The sequence below is a fragment of the Citrus sinensis genome, chromosome 2 (assembly GCF_022201045.2).
Source record: "Citrus sinensis cultivar Valencia sweet orange chromosome 2, DVS_A1.0, whole genome shotgun sequence".
Lineage (NCBI taxonomy): Eukaryota > Viridiplantae > Streptophyta > Magnoliopsida > Sapindales > Rutaceae > Citrus > Citrus sinensis.
Genome location: NC_068557.1, coordinates 32,363,782 through 32,387,335, shown reverse-complemented (window position 1 = coordinate 32,387,335; position 23,554 = coordinate 32,363,782). Strand labels below are relative to the sequence as shown.

Here is a 23,554-nt window from a genome sequence, read left to right as displayed (position 1 = left end):
TTTTTCATACAATATATTTGACATTAATTTATTTATTTATAAAAAGTTGATCAATAAATTAATCAATAATTATTTACTAGTAAATTAATTAATAGATATTTGTGTGAAATAAATATTATTTTTTGTGCTTGTATAATAATCTTATTAATAATTATTTATAAATAAATTAACATCAGTCAAATTACTAGTAATTTTCTTGTGGTTGTATAATAATCTTACTAATAATTATTTATAAATAATATTTTTAGAACAATCTCACAAAATAATTATTTATAAAAATTAATTTATCGAATTAATCTAAGAGTAAAATAATAATGTAAGAGTTTGTGTGAATTTTTTTATTATATTTTTTAAGATAAATTTGATAAATTATTTTTCTATTAATATCCCCAACAATTTCATTGTAAGAATATTATTGTAAATGGAAATAAAATATAAGATAAGAATATAACATATTTACCAATAGAAGTGTCTTGAGATATTTTTTAAAATATAAGAACTAAACAAACACTTAACTCAAAATATAAAAATTAAACAAATATTTTTTTTCATTTTATTATAATTTTGATATGTAATATACAGTAAATTTATGGATTGTCATTTAAATAATTTAATTATTTTACATGTTAATTTTTTTTATTTTAAATGATAATTTAAAATTTATCGTTTATTATATGTCATGTAACATAATATGATTCAGGATAATAAGAGCGTGACAGCTTGATAAGAAAAAAAAATGCTTGTAAGTTGCAATTAGTAATTGAAAAAAAAAATTGTAATTAATTTTGATGTAACAACGGAAACAGGACAGAAAAAAAAAAGGGGGGGGGGGGGGGGGGACGAGCTTGACAGCACGGACACGGTGACAAAAATATAATGTAACTAAGGGAGAACTTTAGGTGCAACTGTAACACAGTGTTACAGTTGCATCTAATCGTTGGATGTCAATAAATTTCACCACTCTAACTGTATTTAACGGTTAGATGCAACTGTGACACGATGTCACAGTTGCACCATAACCTAATCCTGTAACTAATAATATTTTTTTCAGCCGTGAATTTTGTAAATTTTGTAATGCATTGGGTGTGTGACCTTGAATCAAGGCAGCAGGAGTGCAAATCACAATTTTTTCGAAATCTGAAGTATAGCGGTATATTTTGTATGCACGTTTGGCGTGAGAACTTATTTTTATTTTTCTTTTTTTAAAAAAAACTGTACTATCATTAAGGTTTTAATTTTTTTTTTTTAATATTCAAGTAGGTGGATAAAACCGAATTTTATTCTTTAGCACTTATTTATATAGGATTCAATCAAACTCAACTCTCAAGGGTCTAATAAAAAATGATTGAAAACTAATCGATCAAACCATTAGAACGATATTAGCATGAACTTGAATCAAACAACAATAACAATTTAGTGAATTTATACATGATAAGGATGACGATGAATTGAATGGAAGAAATCTCTTTTGGAAAATGATGAAGAGTCCTGACAAGATTACATAACAGTGATAAGAATAATTATAAGATCATGTGGTGCTATACTGTTATATTGAAAAATAATTAATAATAGTATATCATTTTACAATTATTTTGTAATTATTGTGTCAGATTATTCAATTCAAATATCAATACTCACTAAATTACATTATTGAATTCATATGTATTATATTATACTACATTACATTAGCATTTTATTATAATAATATTGTACAATATTGTGCTACATTGTACAACCATAAACTCTTGTATAAGCTTATTTTATACAAATTGATTTGCCAATTTGATACTAACTCATTGGTTGAATACAAATATAAAATAAAAAAATCTTGTGGACCAAGAGATATTTAATCCAACCAATTCAATCATGCCACATCAATTTGTATAAAAACAATTATACAAGAAATATATATATATATATATATATATATATATATATATATATATATATATATATATATATATATATATATGCGTGTGTGTGTGTGTGTGTTTTTATTTTATTTTTTTGGAGTTAAATTGATAATTTAATTTTTTTTACAATACTAATTTTTTTGGACAAATATGAACTTTTACAAAAATTAATATTATACTTTTTGTTTTAATTTTTTTTTTGGGATTAATTTGGTAATTTAGTTTTTTTTTTCTTTTTATTAAGTTCTAAAAAATAAATATTATTGTAAGAGGACAATAAAAACAAGCTAAAAGAATGATATTTAAAAACGAGATGTAAAAACAATATCAAACACACCTAAATTGCCTGATATGGTGTGACACACCTTATCTTTTAATAATCTTCATTATTGCAAACGTATCTTTTATTATCAAAATTGAGTTAAAGCTAATTTCGTACCTATATTTTGAGTAAGGGTGTTCACGGATCGGATTTTATGAATTGGATCTTAATACATATCTGATCTATGATTTTGTAATTTATAAATTTTCAATCTAATTCAATCCATGGATTGGTGAAATTCAATCCAAATCCAATCCGTACATCTGTGGATCAGATGCGGATTTGACCCAATCCATATACAATCCACCATTTTGCGGATTGGTTTGCGAACTGAAAATTTTTAATTCTGTCAAATCCACGAACTAACTAAATAAAAAATTTAATATAAAAATAATTTTATTGCCAATCAAATTTAAAATTAAATAAGATTTAAATAAATTAATTGTTTAAATAAAGTTAGAAAATACATTTAAAGTTTCAAAATATGAAAATTAACTATTTAAAAAGTTATATTTGTTTATTTAATTATTTTATATTTTATATTATTATCGGATAAGATATAATATAATATTAATATAATTATATTTTAACTTATTATTTACTAGTAAGTATTAATGTTGTATTTACAAGTTTTATTTTTTAATTTTTACGGATTTACAGAAGTAGATCCAAAATCTACCGATTGTGAATTATCAAATTTTCAATCCAATACAATCTAATCCACCAATTCACGAATCAAATTTCTATGGATTAGACGGATTGAGCGGATCAGATTGGATTCTGAACACCTCTAATTTTGAGATCAGTACCCATTAAATTCTTATTTTTTAAAAATACCTCAAACTATTTTGTTATTAAACTATTGACACATTTATCATTACTTCTGAGGAATTAATATATTAATTTTTGTAGACATACACGAGCTTTCAAAAAAGTTAATATATATATTTTGTTTTTATTTAAAATAAATTATTTTAATTAAAAAGAATTTTATGAAAAAGAATTTTATGAGAAATATTGACAAGTGTAAAAGGCTTACCATTTAGAGAGAGAACATAAAAAAAAAAAAGGAAAAGGTCGGTGCCCAATATTATTTAAAAATTAAAACAATAATGACATCCAAAAAACAGAAGAACATGTTACTTTGGGAACCGAAACGAAGCGATTCGTAATCCTTGAATCGTCGTCAATTATCAAGTGGTCAGTCAAGGAAGCTTAATCAAACGTAAACAAAAATCCGTTCAAATTATTAATAAAAACTGCAAATAAACTAATTATCTTACCATGTCTGATTGAAACCCTAAAATTGTGTGTCGTTTTCAAGGGAAAGAGATGTCTTTTGATCTGCTGTTGAAGCCGCAGTGTAGCGGATGTGGATCGCAGGCGGATTTGTACGGAAGCAACTGCAAGCACATGACTCTGTGCTTGACATGTGGCAAAACCATGGCCGAGAACAAAGCCAAATGCTTCGATTGTGGAGCAATCGTCACTCGCTTGATTCGAGTTCGTTTTGTTCTATCGAATCCTTTTGGTTTATATTATAGTAGGTTCTAATTATGAACATATTCATGATCATTAATCTAGATTTTTTGTTATTCTGTGGAAATAATAGGTTTATGGATTTTGTTATATTATGTTTTGATTTTTAAGCATAGTTTTTCTTTTTCCAAATTATTTGGAAGTTGATTTATTTGTACCTTTATTGTTACTATATTTTTAAATTCTGGGTTGTTTTGATTGTTAGGAATACAATGTACGGCCAAGTAATAGCAGCGACAAGAACTACTTCATTGGGAGATTTGTGAGTGGATTACCAAGTTTCTCAAAGAAGAAAAATGCCGAGAACAAATGGACTCTTCATAAAGATGGATTACAAGGACGGCAAGTTACTGATACTTTGCGGGTATTACCACTTTTCTGATAATTGTTATAGAATTATGGCTAGAAGGTTGAAAATGAACTTATAATTAATGTCCACTCATACATTAGAAGAAGTTGAAGATGTTGATGTATCTTTTACTGCCGTTATTTTCTTTCAAATACATGTGATTGTTGCTTATCCAGTTGTCTGGAGCTCATATTATTCTGAAATTTAAATATGAAATACTTTTTGTAAACTTTATAAATATATATCATTGGTTGGCAACCCTTTTTTTGTGCACTAAAGAGGTTTCTTATATGGTGAATGAGAACTGATACTGCTTCTGTCATGTCTAAAACAATTTTTTCACCTCCCCTCTGAACTTTTTGCTTCAACTGCGTAAAACATAATTTGGCTGTCGGCAAGTGTAGTCTTATCAGCGTTTTTATGCATTATGCAGGAGAAGTACAAGAATAAGCCTTGGATGTTGGAGGATGAAACAGGCCAGGCTCAGTACCAGGGTCATCTTGAAGGCTCTCAATCAGCGACTTATTACCTGTTAGTGATGCATTCTAAGGAATTTGTTGCTATTCCAGCTGGTTCTTGGTATGCAAGTCCTATCCTACTTCTGGGAGATACTTGGTGTCTTTTGATGTAATCTCATTTGTGGTTATAATGAGTGTGACATGTTACAGGTATAACTTTAACAAAGTTGCGCAATATAAGCAACTCACGTTGGAGGAAGCAGAAGAGAAGATGAAGAACCGGAGGAAGACTGCAGATGGATATGAAAGATGGATGATGAAAGCTGCAAACAATGGAGCTGCTGCATTTGGTGAAGTGGAAAAGCCAGATGACAAGGAAAGTGCTGGGACTGGTGGGAGGGGACGTAGTAAAAAAAGTGGTGATGAGGATGAAGGTAATGTGTCTGATAGGGGAGAGGAAGATGAGGATGAGGAAGCAAAAAGGAAGAATAGACTTGGACTCAACAAAAGAGGTGAGGATGATGATGAAGAAGGCCCCAGGGGTGGTGATCTTGATTTGGACGAGGATGATGTTGAGAAAGGTGAGCGTTTGTTCTGTGTTTTTGTATTAACCTAATTAATACAACGAATAAGACTCCAAACTTGAGGATTGTGTTTCTTCGTTGTATTTACTTAGTGAGATGAGTAATGTTGCCATTTTCCTTTTGCAAAACCTACAGCGAATAAACTGTACCGCCTCCCTATAGTCCAACATTCATACATGTGTATCGTCTGAAACAAGTTATATTTTCTGTTCTGGAAGAATTGCTGGGATTTTTTCATCCTTGATTCAGTACAAGATGTTTATTGGTTTAGGTGATGATTGGGAGCATGAGGAGATTTTCACTGATGATGATGAGGCTGTTGGTAATGATCCTGAGGAACGGGAAGATTTAGCTCCTGAAGTTCCTGCTCCTCCAGAAATTAAGCAGGTGTGAGCATGTACTTACTGTTGCAGCATACAAATTTTTGGTCATCAATGGTCTATTTGCGATTGTCAATTCACAATGCTCTGTCTGGATTTAAGTCCACTTGTGGTAACTAGATTCAAAGCTTATGGAATTAGATGTGGATTAACTGTTAATCTGCTTTTGTGCTTAAGTTAGTAGAATTCTCAGGGCCCTAACTTGAGTAATTTGTCGTATATAACTTCACAATGGGTGTATATCACCGAAAGCATCACTAATTATCCTTCTTCCAGGATGAAGAGGATGAGGATGAAGAGGAGGAGGGAGGACTGAGCAAATCTGGAAAAGAATTGAAAAAGCTGCTTGGGCGAGCTAATGGGCTGAATGAATCGGATGCAGAGGACGATGACGACGAAGACGATGATGTAAGCTTTTTTGATAAGGATGCCAGGTCTTAGTAGATGCATTGAACATTTTAGAACAGCTATGAAGGATGTTGTATCAACTGCATAAATGTTTGTAGTTCATTTTGCTGTGCACTGTTAATATTTTAATGAGGTTTTTATGGTAAAGATATGCCGAACTTTCGTTTGTATGATGGAACTTTTGTTTGGATTGTTCAGATGGAGGATGAAGTAGGTTTTTCTCCCATATTGGCTCCAAAGCATAAGGATACGCCTAAGAAGGAGGAACCTGCTGACAACAGTCCTGCCAAACCAGCACCTTCTGGATCTGGCCGCGCAACTCCATCTACTTCTAAATCAGCAAAGGGGAAGAGAAAATCTAATGGAGATGATGCAAGAGCACCTAGTGGTGCGCCTTTGAAGAAGGTCAAAACAGAAAATGTACGTTGCTACTTTCAGTCTTCTTGCTTCATTTGTTTCACTTAGGATGACACTTAATTAATTTTTTTTTTTCAATTGCAATTTTGTAATTGTTTGGGGATCAGGAAACAAAATCTTCTGCCAGGGATGAAAATGTGTCAGCTTCGAAAAGCAGTGCACCTGCAAAAGGTGCATCATCATCAAGAACAGGGTCAACATCAGCTTCTGGTCCTGTCACCGCAGAAGAAATTAGGGCTGTATTATTGCAGCAGGCACCTGTCACCACACAGGATCTTGTTGCTAAGTTTAAACCGAGACTTAGATCGACCGAGGTATGTCCTTGTTTAACTGTATTGATTTTCATCATTGTTTAACTGTATTGATATTTTTCATATTTATTAAGGGCTTTGGTTCACTCTCATGCTCTACCTTGTCGATGTTTGGGAAGAGTTATGAAATGCCAGCATGGATGGGAATACTAGACGTTGCTTTTTTATCACTAAAACTTTTATTGATGCAGGATCGGACGGCTTTCGCTGATATTCTGAAGAGAATTTCAAAGATACAGAAGACCAATGGACCAAGCAATTATGTTGTGTTGAGAGAGAAATGATGATTAGACGAAATATTAGGTGCTAAAATGACTGATGGTGGGTGATTCCTGTCTTCTTGTCTAGAAAAGGCAGAGAAGTGAGGTAGTGTAAGTCTGTAAGACACCACTGCTGACGGGATAATGATGATTGATGAACAACTTGAAACTGTGCTTTGTGTGAACTGTCATTTGATCTATGCACAATAAAGTGTGTTTGAAACCTTTGATCTGTTCTATATTTTTCGCCTAGTCGTTTATATGGCCCTCTCAATTGGACAATGAACACAATGTAATTTCTGTAATTCCTTTCTTGTCACTCGAGTCAGATAGAAGAGACTTAAGAGAACATTAGAAATATGATAGATATTCCAATAACAATCAAAGTCGACGGTTTCATAGTTTTGCATTTAATCCATGGTTACTTGTTATATACTAATACAATAACATTATTCCCCGCTATAAATCCATATAGAAAAGCCCAAGCCGAACGAAAAATAAAATAAAACTAGACCGAAAGCGGGTTGAATCAGAGGGAGTTGTGGGCGGAACAGCAAAGGGCATTGCAGATCTCTTGGCTGTGGTGACTTTTGCGACCTCGGAACTTTGATGAGGCTGAGGCAAGACGTTCACGTGCAGCTTCAACCCGTTCTTGCAGTTGTCATATTTGCTGCTAACGAAATAGTGAATCCCTTCCCCGTCAAGTGGGATGACATCTAAGCCATCCGTATACATTCTAATGGGATTGCTTACGTTGCACGATTCATATTCTTCTTTGCTTTGGAGCTCAGCAATGCTTTCCTGCGCCGGGGAGTAGGCGAGCACTGGCCCCAGACACCCACAACACAGCATCCCACGAATATCATGCGAAAGTGAAATTAAAAAAAAATCCCATTTATTTTCTATTAAAAAAAAAATTAAAAACAAAAATACCATTGAAAGTTGAAACCATGACTCCATGAGTCACGTCACGTTTATTTAATTGGAGGGGAACCAAGAAAATCAGAATAAAGTCATAAACAGAAGGGAATTAGAATTTTTATGTTAAAACCCACTAATCACAAGTCATTGTCGTAGTTGCTTGAAGAAAAATTGACAGTCGTATGCTCACTAAGAAAGCTAGGAATAGGATCCTCCAATATCAAAGAAAAATAAATTATAATAAAAATATTGTTTTGTATTTCAAATTTATTCTCCATTCGGTTGCAAAAAAAGGAAATGAAAGAAAATAATAAATACCGCTTACAAATTCTACCTGTTAAATTAGTTTCTGATAAAAGAAGTAGAAACTTCCAAGCATAGCAAAGAGAGAACTTAACAGATTTTGTCACCAGCCCTGAAGACTCTGCCGGCGGACCAAGAAGCCACGTCGGAAGACGAGTCCCATCCACGGTCTCCTCCGACAACGTGATGCACTTGGGCTGCAGCCCATTGCCCACCAAGGCCAAGGCTCAGTGCCACTGCCATAATCATAACCAAAGCCTTCACCATTCTCACTCCAACCATTATATTCTGTTACAACAATAAAAAGGGAGGCCTGAAGATTGAATGAAAGAAATAGGCCAGCTTTTTTTTTTTTTTTTTACAGTCATTTGCTTTAGTGCGAACTATACTAAAGTGACCAAGTCTTTTAAATTTCCAAGCAATTTCCTTTTCCAAACTTACTCAAAGATAGAAGAATGTTAGGTGAGTGGGGTTTGGCTACACCCACTCTTTTTTTTTTTTTTTAATAATTCCTTGTTAAATCAATGAAATACGGTCACTGTGTCCGGCATCGCATTATTATGTAGGATTTAGATTTAGTGGGGTAACTTTTTTATTAATTCTTGAAAGATACAATTAGTATTTATTGAATAATAATATAAAATTAATTAAAATTTTAACCATTTATTATTATACATGAATGTGTAATAAGAGACTACAAAGAATTAAACACATATCAACTTAAAGTTAGATTCAAATCCTATTATATAACCAGAACGAAAAGAAAAAAAATACATTTGAAGGGACAGAGATGTTGGTTCTTCGAAAAGAGCAAGGCTTCAAAATTTCTCATAACATCTTTTTTTTTTTTTTAAATTGAAATTATGTAAATAATAAAAAATAAATTAATTCATTTCTTATTTTGAATGAGAATTCAATTAAACACTTATATATGTTATATTCTTTTGACAAAATTTTTAGACCAATTCCATTTCATAATTTATATCTACATTTTAGACTTAATTGAAATATAATTTAGTTTTTGAAAAGAGTTTAAAAATTTAGAATTATAAGGATTTAAACTATGTAATGGGAATTAAATAATATAAGATTTCAGGATTTGGAAGAATTTTGGAATTAAAAATTAAAAATATATATTCGTTAAGGATGAAATTTGATGAGAAGTTGGGTTAATTTTAATCTATATTTTATACGTTAAACTGCATGGATTTCAGAAAATAAAAACTCGAAAATGGTGTTGTAAAGACTTCAGAAATTAGAATGATGTTCAAAAGCTCTAACTCCTTCGAAATCTTTTCTATTGAGTATGCCAAAATTGGAGCGGGGCCCACCATTTGTGTACATTATGTGAATGTGCCATCATCTCTAATCCCTACTTTACACCTATTATAATTTTAATCGTTTTTCATCACTCCACTGCATAAAGAACTTTAAAATTTTACATATTAACCTCGATATTATTCTTTCTCTTCTTTCTTTTTAACGGTTTTTTATTTTAATTTTATTTCAATAATTTACTATAGACATTAAAGTTTAAAGAATAACTTTAAAGTTTATGTTTGTGACCATCTAAGAGAATAACTATAAAATTTAGCGTATAAACTTCTATAATTGACTGGATCAAAGAAAATAAATAGCAAATCAAAATTTCAGCAAGTGTTATTGCCATGAGCAAAATACAAACCAACCACTAGAGAGAATTAAATTGTTACCGAAAAGCTTGTTCATTTAACTAGTCAGTTGATAAATAGATCATACCCATTTGCTTTGACTGCTGCTACAAGCCAAAATAGAGGAGGAAAAAAAAAGTTACCCTCAAATATTAATGAAAATTCATCTATTTGTTTCGCCATATCATCCATGCATTTGTTTTGAATACTGATTAATCATCAGATTACTGCATTACACAGATATTTACAACAACTGCTATTGTAGCAGAGATATTATACTGATATTTACAATCAGATATACATAATTAGGACTTATATTATGACATTGAATTCTATGAAGTACATGCCCAAACAAATAACCCCTCACAGGAGAGGGGTGTCCATACTCCACTCGTATTTCGCAAGAGAGAATGATTTTTTTGAAAGTATAAAGAACATTTAACCCCCACAATACTTTTGTGGGAGTTAAAACCGCTGCCCTCACAAGCATTGTGAGGGCAGCAGCCCACCACTTCGGCCAAGGCCGAAGTGGCATCCATGCATTTGTTTAATTGACTTTTTACTATTTATAACATAAGCCATTTCTCAACCATTGATTTGTTTTAAATCTAAGAGAATAGAAATTATGCAGCCAGAAACTTAAAAGTTATTTATCCTTTTCAATAATTTCCTAAAAGGACAAAAGCATATTAATATAAAAGTGATTATTGGGGAATTATCGAGACAATTTAAGGACCATTCAATTATTATATGTGACCATAGGAAATTATTATTAGGGCTATGGGGGCCTATAAAGATGTCCGGTCAATGAAATTTTGACATGTATCTCATCACACTATAACATGCACAACGGCGGCGTTTTTGTATGTATTGTAATAATATTTCAGGCTATTTAGAATATATCATTATAAATAGTGGTAGTAAATTTGTGAAGGAAGAAACTCATAAGTCTCAAAAGTAATGCTGGGACAAATTTTAGAATTATAGAAAGTATTTTGACAAGTCAAAATGATTTATAAAGAGTGTGGATATTTAAACCCACAATATTTGCTCACTATGTTCATTTGGTCAATAGACTGACTACAAAAAAAAAAAAAAAATTGGGAATGAGAAAGTCATGCAAAGTGCAATAGTTGGGAATTCAATATAAATCTAAAACCATCTCCAATTAACTTATCGATAAGAAAAAATACAAATTAATTGCGATTTGATTACACAATAGAACAACGTTTTAGGAACTCTAATCACGTCATAGTGGTTTAAGAATATTTTTATCCTTCATTCATTCATTGAATTTAGAATCGAATTCGAAGTATGAATGACAATATTTAGATAATTAGACATGCTTTGACTATTGTTCTCAGGGTGTAGCAAAATCCTTGAAAACGAAGAGGAAGAAGAGAAAGTGGGGTTTGGTATCTTCAAATTAAGTGTGCTGAAAGTAGCACAATCTTTTTGATAACGGTAAAAAAACACAAAACAGCTCTATTTCTTCTCTGCAACTCCTTTTCAATTAAATTATTCCCAGATATATATATATATATATATATATATATATATATATATATATATATATATATATATATATATATATGATCATTTTGCAAATTCATTTATTTACTTTGCTTTGAGCTTTCATTTTATTTCAGCAAAAACTTGTATATTGATTAGTTTGGTCGATCGCATGAATCGAGCGAACCATGCATTATTGCGTTTAATGCTAGTTATATTCAAGCAATTAAAGAAACCCTCTTGCAAATCGAGCTATCTTTTATTGCCAGAAAAAGAAACCGAAAAATATCACTCAATGTTCGTTGAGTGTTGAATTTAGCTCTAATAATTCTTCGAATGCATTTTCAATTATTCTTGTGACATCTCAAATTTGTTATCTCAAATAGTTTCATATTCAATTAACTGATAAAATAATATAATTAATTTACTTAAATCTAACAGAGTATTATCAATCCTTTAATGAATGAATAATATATGTAAAATTTGAAATTATAATTAAAAATTTTTATTATTACTTTTAATTATTCATCATTATCTTTTATTTTCACGTATATAATTATTTATTAGAATAACGTCAAATTCTTTCACTTTTAACTCCCAAAATACAGATAGATCAGAATTCACACATATTTATTGATTGGAAACTTCAGGTCTCCCATGCAGGTGATGTGCGCACAAATTTTTCTGACATCTTCTTTAGATCCCGCGATTACCCACTACCTCCTCAATCATAATTCATAATAATAAATTAACCAATCTATCAATTACTGGTTTGTAAAATAAATTCCTTTTCTGTCTGCTCCTACCACTTTAACAATGCCATTAAATAAAATATTAAAGCACAAAATTCAAAAAGAAATATTAGCCTTTTTTGGCTTAATTTATTAATATTAACATCAAATCTGCAATTAGATTTCAAAATTTAAGATAAATTGCCAAATTGGTACGATGTTCAAATTCAACCAGACCAAATATAATCAAAAGTTAGATTCCGATTGAAAACTAAGGTTCAAACGTTATAAACAGCTAATTTTAAAAGTTTTGCCTAGAATAATGTTTGATAAGTTTTTAAAAGTTACTTATTTCATAAGTTTCTTTATTTTATCAGTAATTTTAAAAAGTAAGAAAGAATTTGTTTTTTTATCATTAGTTTATTAAATATTCCATCATACTTTTTAAAAGTTTTTATTATTATCTTAATATTTTAATAAAAAGACAATTGTATCTTATTTTTCATAAACCATATTATATAATAAACAACACTTTTGTAATAGAATTTATTAAATCTGCGTTCCCTACTATTATTATTTTTATCAACAACTTATTTTATTTGTAGAAATAATTTAATTCATTAACCTCCATAATTCTAAACTGGCCCTTAAAAGATGCTAGATAATATTTTAGCCGCCCAAAAAGAAAGTGAAGCATCTAATCCCCAATACCCAGCAAAGAATATTTATTATTATAATACACGACACCTTTCGTGTGCGTCATTTTCACGCTAAATCAATATTTGGAATTTGGATTCTGATAAGATTTGATCAATAATTCTTCTCTAATTGTGTGCCAATTATTTAACACGAGTTTGCCAGCAGTAGCACCAAAACTCAAAACAATATTTGTGGAAGGAAAAATATCATCTGAAGAGATTCAAGCACGAAACCTCCCTTCTGGCTTCTTTCAAAGAATCACCCTTTCGAAAAGTTTTAGAAATTTCATTAATAATAATCAATCCGTATTTATGTCATAAATTTGACACTTCCAATTTTTATAGTATATTTCTTATATTAATAACGCGATTGAGTTTAATTAAAAATAGAAATCGTAAGAGTGGAAAATACAAAACTCTTATCTCCAGGTCTGGGGAACGAAACGAGACGAAGGGAAGAGACAAAATATGTGAAAAATGCAAAAACTGGCAATGGGATTTCAGTGATATTTACAGAAAAGCCAGGGGCCAAAAAGTTAATACGCACAATTCTTTAAAACGGGAAAGACTTTATGTTTGCTCCACGTGGTACTACTCCACGGCTTAAATAATAATAATAATAATAATCTAAAAGAGAAGAAATGAAGCGTGAAATTGACGAGTAGTACTTCTCTCGCTAGGCAACAAAACAGAATAACTTTTCCTCAAACCTATTGTTTTCTCAACAAAATTAACAAATCAGTCCACATACTTAAAAGTAAATAAATAAATTGTTGTCTAAATTTTTCAGTCACTTTTCAGTCAATATATTATTCTTTAAAAATATAAATAAATGTTGTCTAAAATTTTCGGCCACTTATATGAAATTCGACATTTTCATTCTAACTTCGTCCACAATAAAACAAATTTTCATTTGAAAAATTAAAATGAGAGGTTGAAATTATATGGAGATTATTTTTTTCTCAAAAAATAATAAAATATTTGGAATGTAAAATTTGTTTCTCAAATGACATCGCACCAATCAATGATTGGCATTTGTTTGGTAATATTTTATTTTTTAGATCATCATTAATTAATAAGATAATTTTATACTATCAATAAATAAATTACACGTCATGTGCCACATTATTTTGAGATACAAACTTTGTATCTCCACTTTATAAACATATCATTATTCTTACATAATAATGAGATAAATACTAAAATCCATTTGAGATTAAGGTTGAAATACAAAAAATATATTATTTGATAGATTTTAATATATGCTTATTTTATAGTTATGTTGATAGAAATTTCTTGAAAGTAGATAGAGAGTTACTTTTTTTTTTTTTTTTTAAGTGAGCGACTGATAAAAATAGAAATTTGGCAAGAAAAATGTGGACCTGTTTGTCACATTGACAAAATAAGGGATCAATTTGATGATTACCCAAATCTTTTAACTTCTTGTAGTCCACAAAATCAGTAACGAAACGAAACACTCGCTTTGCTCGGCTTCCTCATCATCCTCTCTTTATTATTATTGTTATTATTCTCTCTCGACTCTCAACTATCGGCGCCTGCTTTATTTATTCGGGCCTTGGGTTTCTCTCTCACTACCACCGAAACTAAAAGCACACAGGTTTCAATCTTCCTCTTCGACTACTTTCTTTCTTCCGTTTTCATTCATTTTATGTATTAACTGTTTATTTATCATTTTCATTTACATTATCGATCTTTCGATAAGGTCTGCTCTGATTGAGATTCGAGTGTGAGCGTTGTTTGGATTCTGTTTGGGTTTGAATTTTGGAGTGTTTTATGATTTACTTTTTAATTATGATGTAGAAAGTTCTTTTCTTTTTCTTCTTATTTTTATTTTTATGTGTTTTTTTTTTCGTTGTATTTCGATTTAGTTTTGCTCGTTTTGATGTCTGTAAAGTGTATCTAAAGCTGCTAAACTTAAGCTGGCAATTACTTATGAAAAATTTGTCAGGACTTCAGTGTCATTAGAGCTTTGAATCTGATTACAAGCAGAGTAGCTTATGAGATTTTGTGTGGTCTAATCAGTAGTAACCTGTTTAGTCATTAGTGTTTCTTTTGCTGAAAAATGGGGTTCAGTTTTTGGGTGAATACTGAATAGTTGGTAAGCTTGAACTTTGGTGGTTCAAGAGGATATGTGGCTGGACGAGGACCTTGCCTTTTAATTTCCCCTCACATTTTCAAATTTTAAGTATATCGAGGAGGGAAATTCCCACCCTAATGCTGGATTTCGTTCTTAGCTTTGACAAGTAATCATCATGGCGACTTGGCTTTCCTCGCCCTCAGAATTTTTTTTTTTTTTTTTTGGGAATAATGTCGAGAATGATTATGAATATTTAGTTATCCATTTGTTTTGGTTATATTTTGTTTATTGTTCTCAAATATTTTATGAGATGCCACATAGAACATTAATGCCCTGTGGTATGATGTGCTAGGTACTGATTTTTCTGCTCCACCTAGATGTGGTCTCTTTTACCAATTAAGTAAAAGTTAATTGAAGAGACATGCAAAGTGAGAATAATACTAGTGCCCCAACAACACCTCGACTTCGGCATCGAAGGCGTTCAAATGAGGTTTGTTTATTGTTTTGGTATAATTTTTTTTTGAGTAATTTTAATCTATTGTCAATCACTATGAAATTTGCCTCAAAATTTATTCCATATGAAAAGGCCGACCAATTTTTTGATTTTTAGTTTGATTTTGTTAACTACATATATATAAATATTTTCCAACTGGGTTGTCAGGCTATTCCAGATGCTACCAAAGCAAATGGAAGCCATTTGCTTGTTCACGACCGGAACAAGTATAAGTCCTTTCTGGTACGTGCTTACTCAACTGTTTGGATGATTGCGGGTTTCGTATTAATTGTCTACATGGGTCATCTCTATATTACTGCAATGGTGGTTGTAATCCAAATCTTTATGGCAAGAGAGTTGTTCAACCTATTGAGGAAAGCGCATGAGGAAAGGGATCTCCCTGGATTCAGGATGTTAAATTGGTAAGAATTCTGGATTAATGCTCATTTACCAATTTTAATTTGTTTTTCCTGGGAAAGAATAGCTACAAGATATTAACATGTTCCATTTTGATATACTCATTTTTAATTTCTGTGCTTAGGCATTTCTTCTTCACTGCAATGCTATTTGTATATGGCCGCATTCTCAGTCAACGGCTTGTCAATACCGTAACTTCAGACAAATTTTTATATCAGTTTGTGAGCAGCCTTATCAAGTATCATATGGTTATTTGTTATTTCTTATATATTTCAGGTTGGTAACAGCAGTACTTTTATCCTTTAGCACATGGTTTGAGTAATTTAAATGATGAGCACCTTTCCCCCTCCAAATTTCATTGAAAAATAGTTTTTATTCGTATGGTGCATGCTTTTATGTTCACCTCAAAAATTATGATCAATAAGCAGAAGGGTTGTCTTATTCCTATACATAGTGTATTTACTTGAAATTTTTTTTTTTCTTATGATGCATGGTTTCTGATATGAATGCTTTCTCTTATTTAGGTTTTGTTTGGTTCATTCTAACATTAAAGAAGAAGATGTACAAGTATCAATTTAGCCAGTATGCTTGGACGCACATGATTCTGATTGTGGTGTTTGCACAGTCTTCCTTCACTGTTGCCAGCATTTTTGAAGGAATTTTCTGGTAACTCAACTGCATCATTGGTTTAATAAGTGCAGCCTCCCTTATTTTCTTATTTTATGACCCTTTTACTGGAAAGCTTCTCTTTCTCTTCCGGAAAAATTGAATCTACATATAGGGGGACTTGTGCATCCTGATGTTTGATATTCAATTGTGGTTTAATCATGATTTTTGGGATGAAATATACTTGACTGATGTTAGGGGATTAATGTTCAAATACATGAATAGTTCTGCAAGATGCATCTAAGGAACATTAGCTATGTATTTGCTGCTTCATACTAGTGTTTGTTCTCTGATTGGTGTCATGCACTGTAGACTTCTCTCTATATTAGATTCTTAGTGTGACTTGATTTTCTAGCTTCTGAGTTCTATGCTGTTTCTTTTTGTTGACCAATGGAGAAATATCATTGCAGGTTTCTTCTTCCAGCTTCGCTGATTGTTATCAATGACATTGCTGCTTATATATTTGGTTTCTTCTTTGGAAGAACCCCGTTGATCAAGTTGTCTCCAAAGAAAACATGGGAGGGTTTCATCGGCGCATCTGTTGCTACTATCACATCTGCATTTGTGGTGAGCATGGTGTTTCCCTACTTGTACTGACGATATGATATTTCATTCTTTTATATTTATTTGAACCAGAGTATATTAGAGGAAGTCTTTTTTTCTGCGAGATATCACCAAGTGATTAAGTTGGCTGTGAGAATTTTGATTGTGGCACCATCTCTGGTAACAGTCAATTGTAATATTTCTGCGACTTTTTCTGATAATCTTATGTGCCACCGGTTTGCATTTTCCCACTTTAACTTTTGTCCAAGTCTGCAGCAGCGTACAGGAATTTAATTTCTGGAATGTGTTGTCATATTGTCAGTTGCATGCCACTTCCTAATGTCAGTTAACTTAAAATGGATTGAAACTTATTAAGTAATGTCAAGAGGATCTTTCTACCATCTTCTACGCTGGGAAAACTTCCTTATTCTTCAAGTGTAGGGTGCATCCTAGGTAATTTTTTATATGCCCGAGCATTTGACTTACTACCTTAATTCATCTCATCACCATGTAATGTACTGATTCACACTTAAAACTTTATGTTGCATACTTTGATGCATAACTGCTTTCTGTTTTAGAAAAAACCTATTTTGCCTTTTAAGAAAATTTATAAAAGTTTTGTACTGTTCACCTGTTTGACATATAGTTCATATATCTCTATTCTACGTGAACTTCCTTTGCAGCTTGCAAATATCATGGGTCGTTTTCAGTGGCTAACATGTCCACGAAAGGTAAGACATTTGGTTGAATTGTCAACTGATGTTTGAAGAGGCACATCAGTTAACTTTTTGAAGAAATTTATGGCTACATTTGATGAGGCTTTTCACACGCAGGATTTAGCAACTGGTTGGCTTCACTGTGATCCAGGTCCGTTGTTTAAGCCGGAGTCTTTTCCTTTACCTGGATGGGTGAGTAAGCTGATACTAGTTAGATCTGAACTTATATCCCATGTGGGTTACATACCTTATACTTGATCAGCTGTTCAGCAAATAAAGTTCATGCCTGCATCAAATTGAGTTCTCACTCTTGAATCTACATTAGATTATTATGTGTTAGAATAATAATGCGTCATTAATTGTTTCCTTGTGCAGCTTCCTTGGAAAGAAATCACTATTCTTCCTGTTCAGTGGCATGCCCTTTGCCTTGGTTTATTTGCATCAATAATAGCACCTTTTGGAGGCTTTTTTGCTAGTGGTTTTAAACGAGCTTTCAAAATCAAGGTGCAGTCTCAATAATATTCTGAAGTAATCGAGATATTTATATTATATACCTTCTTTGTAGATAATGGTATATTTTACTATCTTTTCTGTTTTAATGTCTTTTTCTTTCAGGATTTTGGTGATAGTATTCCTGGACATGGTGGGATCACTGATAGAATGGATTGCCAGGTAAAATGTGTGAATTTGAAGTGTTTGAGATGATAGTTCATTTGCCTTTTGAAGAGTTTTTACATTTAGGTTTGAGATATCAGCTTTCTGACTTTTTGATATCTATTGGGGAAAAAGAATATGCAAAATTAGAAGTGGAAGTATTTTTTCAGATTTCTTTTTTTTTTTCTGATTATTGGATTGCATGCTGTCACATGGTCCCAATTGTATATCATAGTATTATGTGAAACACATATTTTGGTTTTTATGTCAACAATGTAGGCGTTAACTGATACTGTCATTGTTTGGTGATTCAGCATGGTTATGTCCTATTCTCTTGTGGAATCAGTTGTGCATAGTGTGGAAATCAGCAGATTTAGTTCTTATTTTCCTGTGTAAAAAGTGTAACTGAGCACTCATGGAACCATTGAAAGGCAAAACTGTCATTTTGCACTCATGTAGTCTTTTTGATGTTGATATCATTGTGGTTTTGGAATTGTGTCTTCCAGCTGCTGCTTTCATGAACACTTGATCAACTGTTATTGACGTATACTGCTTTACCATGTTTAATTTATTACATAAAGCATCTTTTTAAAAACATTTATTATACAAAACTGGAATGCATGTTCATGTACAGTTTAGTGAACCACCTCAAGATTTTCATGTTCTTTGGTCCTGGTATCTAATTCTGTGGAGAATTGCAGCTTTATATGTCTACTGCTCCTTTTAACACGCTCTTTTAATGTAGATGGTGATGGCCGTATTTGCATACATCTATCATCAGTCCTTTATTGTTCCTCAAAGCTTCAGGGTTGAAATGATATTGGAGCAGGTAAATTTTCATATTTCGCATTTGTGATTGTGCCTATTGTTGTGTATTTGAATTTCAGTTCAGAAGTAAAGAATATATTCGATTGTTTCTCGATGTAGATACTGACGGCTCTTACATACGAGGAGCAGAAAGCTCTATACATGAAGCTTGGTGAAATCTTGCAGGAAAGGCTATTTGGACAATCATAGATCAATGCTAAAAGAAGATCCTGTATATGTTGTGTTTTCCCATTTTTTTTATTAGAAAATATTTAGGTGGAGGAAGTTTTAGTTTGCACACTGTATAGTGTATTTTAGTCAATTAATACGCATAAACTGCCAGAAAATTGTTGTACCGCTTGTCACCTTTCGTGCGTCTATTATTTGCCCGTTTTGTTGGGCAGAATTACATGATTTATAACAAGAGCGCTAAGCTTTCGTTGCTTTTAATTTGATTCCCGAAATTTCTGGGTATATTTAGGAATCGTATGGGTTAATTAATGATCAAATAATATGAAAGGGAGTGACATCATGATGTCAAGCTGTCTTGAGGCAAGCCTCGTGTTACCATTGTAATCTAACGTTTCTAGGTCTTTTGGGGTAAATGATTCCAAGGGTTGAAAAAAGGAGTGGAAAGTTTAGTTAATCAGTTGCTTCATTAGACATTGAAATTACCAAACCAGTGTATAAATTTCACGGACATGTTAACGAAGCGGCTACCACAAATTTCACAGATTTCAAATCGACATTGGAATACGCACACGTGCGATGAAGGTTTCAGGTCATCCAAACAATAATAACATAAATCTAGCGAAATCAACACTTACAATTCCCGTGAGTTTAATAAGCAAATCCATCGAGCATTGTACTCTTCTATAACCGAAAAAACAACCTACTGTCCAGATATATTGAATCTAATCTGGTAGTCCAACTAAAAAATTAACCAATATGGTACAAGTCCTACTTTCAGAATGAAATAAATTCATATCCTCAATTTTCTTGCCGGCCAAAAAGTTTCGGGTACCTTCAATAACAACAAAAAGTATACTCTCAACGATTCATTCTCACTTCTATCACTGGGATTTCGGTTTCTCAATCTTCACATACGGCAAAATCCCCATTAGATAGACCACTCTTGGAGCCCATCCTCGTTGCTGGGCACGGCAAAACATCAAGAATGTGTTTGCAAAATAAGAATTGAATCCCATGAAAACATGCCATAAGGCGTGACCCTGAGGGTTTACAGGCCAACCAGATACCTCTTCACAGAAGAGGCGATCCCCCAACCAGCACAAACTACCAAGGAAAATGGAGGCTACATACATTTTTGCGAGCAGTTTAGCAGCAGCATCTTGGGTGTGAATGTAATACTTGTACATACGAGGAATGCAGAGGAGGCAAAGGATCACATAATGCAACTTAAAGCCAATGCCAAAATGTACCACTGAATGGACAACTGCAAACACAGCACCATAGAGAAAGAGGAAAGTGGGCATCGTACTGCGGTAGTGCCAATCTGGCGAGTACAGGATATACATATATAAAAGCATCTCCCATACCATAGGGGTTTCATCACTCTGTTGTTGCCTGGAAACGCAGTCCAAAAACAGCATTTAGGTGTAGATCTCAATGATGGATAATCATCTAAATCAAAGACACGAGACAAAATTGACTTCGATTTTATGGACATTCTGCCAGATACTATCAAGAGGCAGGAAAGATCAGTAAAGTGTTTTGTGCCATATGCATGTATCTGTGTGTGCTATAGGGACTTACAGTATAACTACTCTACACAGGCTTGCATGCCTAATGCACGGTTCTGTACCGTTGAAACTTAAAACAGTACATATCCTGAGGTTAGCAAATGTCTCAGATTTCAAATTCTTTAATCGCAAACTCATTAAGGTACTTCTATCAACATGGCATTGTTTTTGTTACGCAAGACAGCTACTACATGAAAGAAACAACACGCACAACCATTCAGAAATGAAGAATGAAAGATTAGTGATACTTACACACGCTGCAATGTGGCGTGGTACAACATGCTTCCCATGGCAAGTATCATATTAGATATATGAAGAACACTAAATCTCTTCTCAAAACGTTGTCTCAAGGCATTTATAAGACCAATGAGTGCCAAAAGAATGGTTGGGATATTCGATAAGGTGTTATAAAATTCTGCAATGTATGAGGAGTAGGCATAATTCTTCTCACAGCACTCAATGGTAGATGTGACAGGACCCCAAAAACTTGATATTCCATCAGCCATTCTCCAATATGTATGAAAAAAAACGTAAGTATATCAAACCGAATCTCTCAAGCTAGGATGTCTTAGAGGTTAAAGAAAACAATGTGCCTGCAAGAACACACAAAAATATCAGCCAAAAAATATCTTTAATTATAATATATGTATGGTCAATAACCTTATTAAAGCAAAAACAAATTCAGGCAGTACTTTACAGTTGCAAGCAATATAATCCCCGAAAGTTATAATTAACAACTACATTTGCAAAAAAGCCACTAATCCATTGGGCGCCAATCACAAAAGTTCTCAACACAAAACAAGGTAAATAAAATTACTGAAGACCAACTATAAACTTTAAGTTCATTTATCAAACCATCAAATAACCTCATAAGTGACCCATCGCTTTACATTTATAAATTTGCTAGCATCTAGATGTAAGGCATTATCAATTTTTACTTGACATAAAAATTACACAAGGAATGTAAGACATTCAATAACTTTGTATGGTACTTTCAGAAATCAAAAATCGATTCCCACAGATTACCAAATAGCTACAAAGAAATTAATCAAAAACAGCAAAACTCAGCAAATCAAAGATAAAAACAAAACGAGGATGCCCATCACAACAGACAATAATAAAATCCCATCTAGAGTATAAAATCCGTTAAATAACTGAAAGATCGACTCTGAATTGAACCATTGCCCTTGATTTACAAAACCTGCGTACAAAATTGTAAATTTAATGATGGGACAAGCAAAACATTACAATAATAACAAATTAAAAAAAGAAAAAAAAAACTAGAGTCCTACGAAACATAAACGTAGATAATAATAAGTTGGTAACTAATAAAATTCCAAAACCGAACCTTGTACGATGGAAGAGATATCATTGTTACTTGCTTTGGCTTGAATTTAATCTCTCTTACGGTGTCTCTCTAATCTTTAAAAGAAACGAAGTCTCTTTTGGGCAATCGAGCAACGAGAAAGACAAACACCACTTGGCTTTTGTTTATTTTGACCTTCTGTCTTCCTCTTTGGGGCGCAACCGCAACACCGCATCAATGAAGGGCAGTTTTGACATTTTGTTGGTCATAACCCACGATTAACTCCAACTCATGTGAACGAACAAAAGTAACAAAAAGTTGTCCCGCTTAAGGTGACAAAATGTCACAACTGGGCTTGGACGGCCCATTTCAGATCTTATTGGGTCTTGATTTTATTTATAACAAGTTGAATATGGGCTAACCCAGGGGGCAACTCCTCACAACTCACAACAGTTATCTGAATGCACTTCACGGCCCTCCATTTCTACGAACACCCACTCTCTCTCTCTCTCTCTCTCTGTGGAATAAAATTTAGTTTCGGCCTTTTGGGATCTCAATTTTAACGACCTGTTGTTTGTATTAGTAGGAGCGGCCAGCGGCCACTTTGCCGGAACTGAACATATTCCTTTCTGATGTCAAATTGAATCTGAAAATCGCCACTCTTATTTTGTAATCGAGGAGATTACACTTTTAATCATCAATTAGTATCAAGTAGTTATAACCATGTTTGATATTGAAGTTGAATAGTTATAATTTAAAAATAACAGTGGTAGAGTGTATAATAAACACTAGTTGCTGTATTTTAAAAAATAAATTGATTTGATTTTCTATTTGTATGATGAAAATTTTATTATATTTTTATTAATTTTATTAAAATTATTATTTAAAAATTATAGCCGTATGACTATTTTGTAACTTCTTAATTATTTACTTTTATACCTTGAAAATGAAAGTTGAAAGATGTTAGTTAGACAACGTCAGTAGATGAATATAATTCACAAAAAGCGGAAGAGAGAGAAAAAAAAAAAAAATACACACTAGTTACAAAGTGGGCTCTCAAACGTGCTCTCATTATTTGCTGCTGCTGTCGTTTATACATACATACATACATTCTTTGTTGCTAATCATGGAAAAAATGATTGAGACGGTAGCTTTTTCTGAATGAATATTAGCTTAAAAAAGGGCCACATCCAGCGTATGCATGCTAAGGAATTAGAAGGAGCTCCATCGTAGAATTTGCTATTAAAAAAGCACATCGAAGAATTGATTATTCATTTATTCAATTCATTTAATCGAATGTTAATGAATAATGACA

General features: G+C 32.3%; 4 protein-coding genes across 6 annotated transcripts; 2 read left to right on the top strand and 2 right to left on the bottom strand.

Annotated features, from left to right (window-relative positions):
• Positions 1-3,289: 3,289 nt before the first annotated feature.
• On the top strand, positions 3,290-7,169 carry LOC102629224 (transcription initiation factor IIF subunit alpha). Of its 2 annotated transcripts, none has more exons than XM_052435147.1 (10): positions 3,290-3,435; positions 3,560-3,738; positions 3,980-4,138; positions 4,557-4,702; positions 4,792-5,162; positions 5,437-5,552; positions 5,822-5,953; positions 6,152-6,373; positions 6,478-6,684; positions 6,873-7,169. In XM_052435147.1, the coding sequence occupies exons 2-10, from the start codon at positions 3,568-3,570 to the stop codon at positions 6,963-6,965; spliced, it is 1,617 nt and encodes a 538-aa protein (XP_052291107.1). In that variant the 5' UTR covers positions 3,290-3,435; positions 3,560-3,567; the 3' UTR covers positions 6,966-7,169. The 2 variants fall into 2 exon arrangements, with proteins under 2 accessions (XP_052291107.1, XP_006467340.1); XM_006467277.4 differs by having other exon boundaries at positions 3,294-3,460.
• Positions 7,170-7,287: 118 nt separating this feature from the next.
• Positions 7,288-8,639, bottom strand: LOC102629717 (basic blue protein). The gene is made up of 2 exons (XM_006467279.4): positions 8,261-8,639; positions 7,288-7,765 (listed from the first exon to the last, which is right to left on the bottom strand). Exons 1-2 carry the CDS (start codon positions 8,445-8,447, stop codon positions 7,401-7,403), a joined length of 552 nt encoding a protein of 183 aa, XP_006467342.1. The 5' UTR covers positions 8,448-8,639; the 3' UTR covers positions 7,288-7,400.
• A 5,587-nt stretch (positions 8,640-14,226) lies between these two features.
• LOC102629990 (phosphatidate cytidylyltransferase 1) lies at positions 14,227-19,620 on the top strand. The gene is made up of 12 exons (XM_006467280.4): positions 14,227-14,394; positions 15,227-15,364; positions 15,536-15,789; positions 15,909-16,060; positions 16,309-16,450; positions 16,861-17,017; positions 17,677-17,724; positions 17,827-17,901; positions 18,085-18,213; positions 18,325-18,381; positions 19,109-19,192; positions 19,291-19,620. The coding sequence occupies exons 2-12, from the start codon at positions 15,296-15,298 to the stop codon at positions 19,378-19,380; spliced, it is 1,257 nt and encodes a 418-aa protein (XP_006467343.1). The 5' UTR covers positions 14,227-14,394; positions 15,227-15,295; the 3' UTR covers positions 19,381-19,620.
• A 332-nt stretch (positions 19,621-19,952) lies between these two features.
• Positions 19,953-22,459, bottom strand: LOC102630287 (alkaline ceramidase). 2 transcript variants are annotated; one of them, XM_006467282.4, is made up of 4 exons: positions 22,282-22,459; positions 22,089-22,134; positions 21,186-21,526; positions 19,953-20,757 (listed from the first exon to the last, which is right to left on the bottom strand). In XM_006467282.4, exons 3-4 carry the CDS (start codon positions 21,437-21,439, stop codon positions 20,244-20,246), a joined length of 768 nt encoding a protein of 255 aa, XP_006467345.1. In that variant the 5' UTR covers positions 21,440-21,526; positions 22,089-22,134; positions 22,282-22,459; the 3' UTR covers positions 19,953-20,243. The 2 variants fall into 2 exon arrangements, with proteins under 2 accessions (XP_006467345.1, XP_006467344.1); XM_006467281.4 differs by lacking the exon at positions 22,089-22,134.
• Between the last annotated feature and the right edge of the window lie 1,095 nt (positions 22,460-23,554).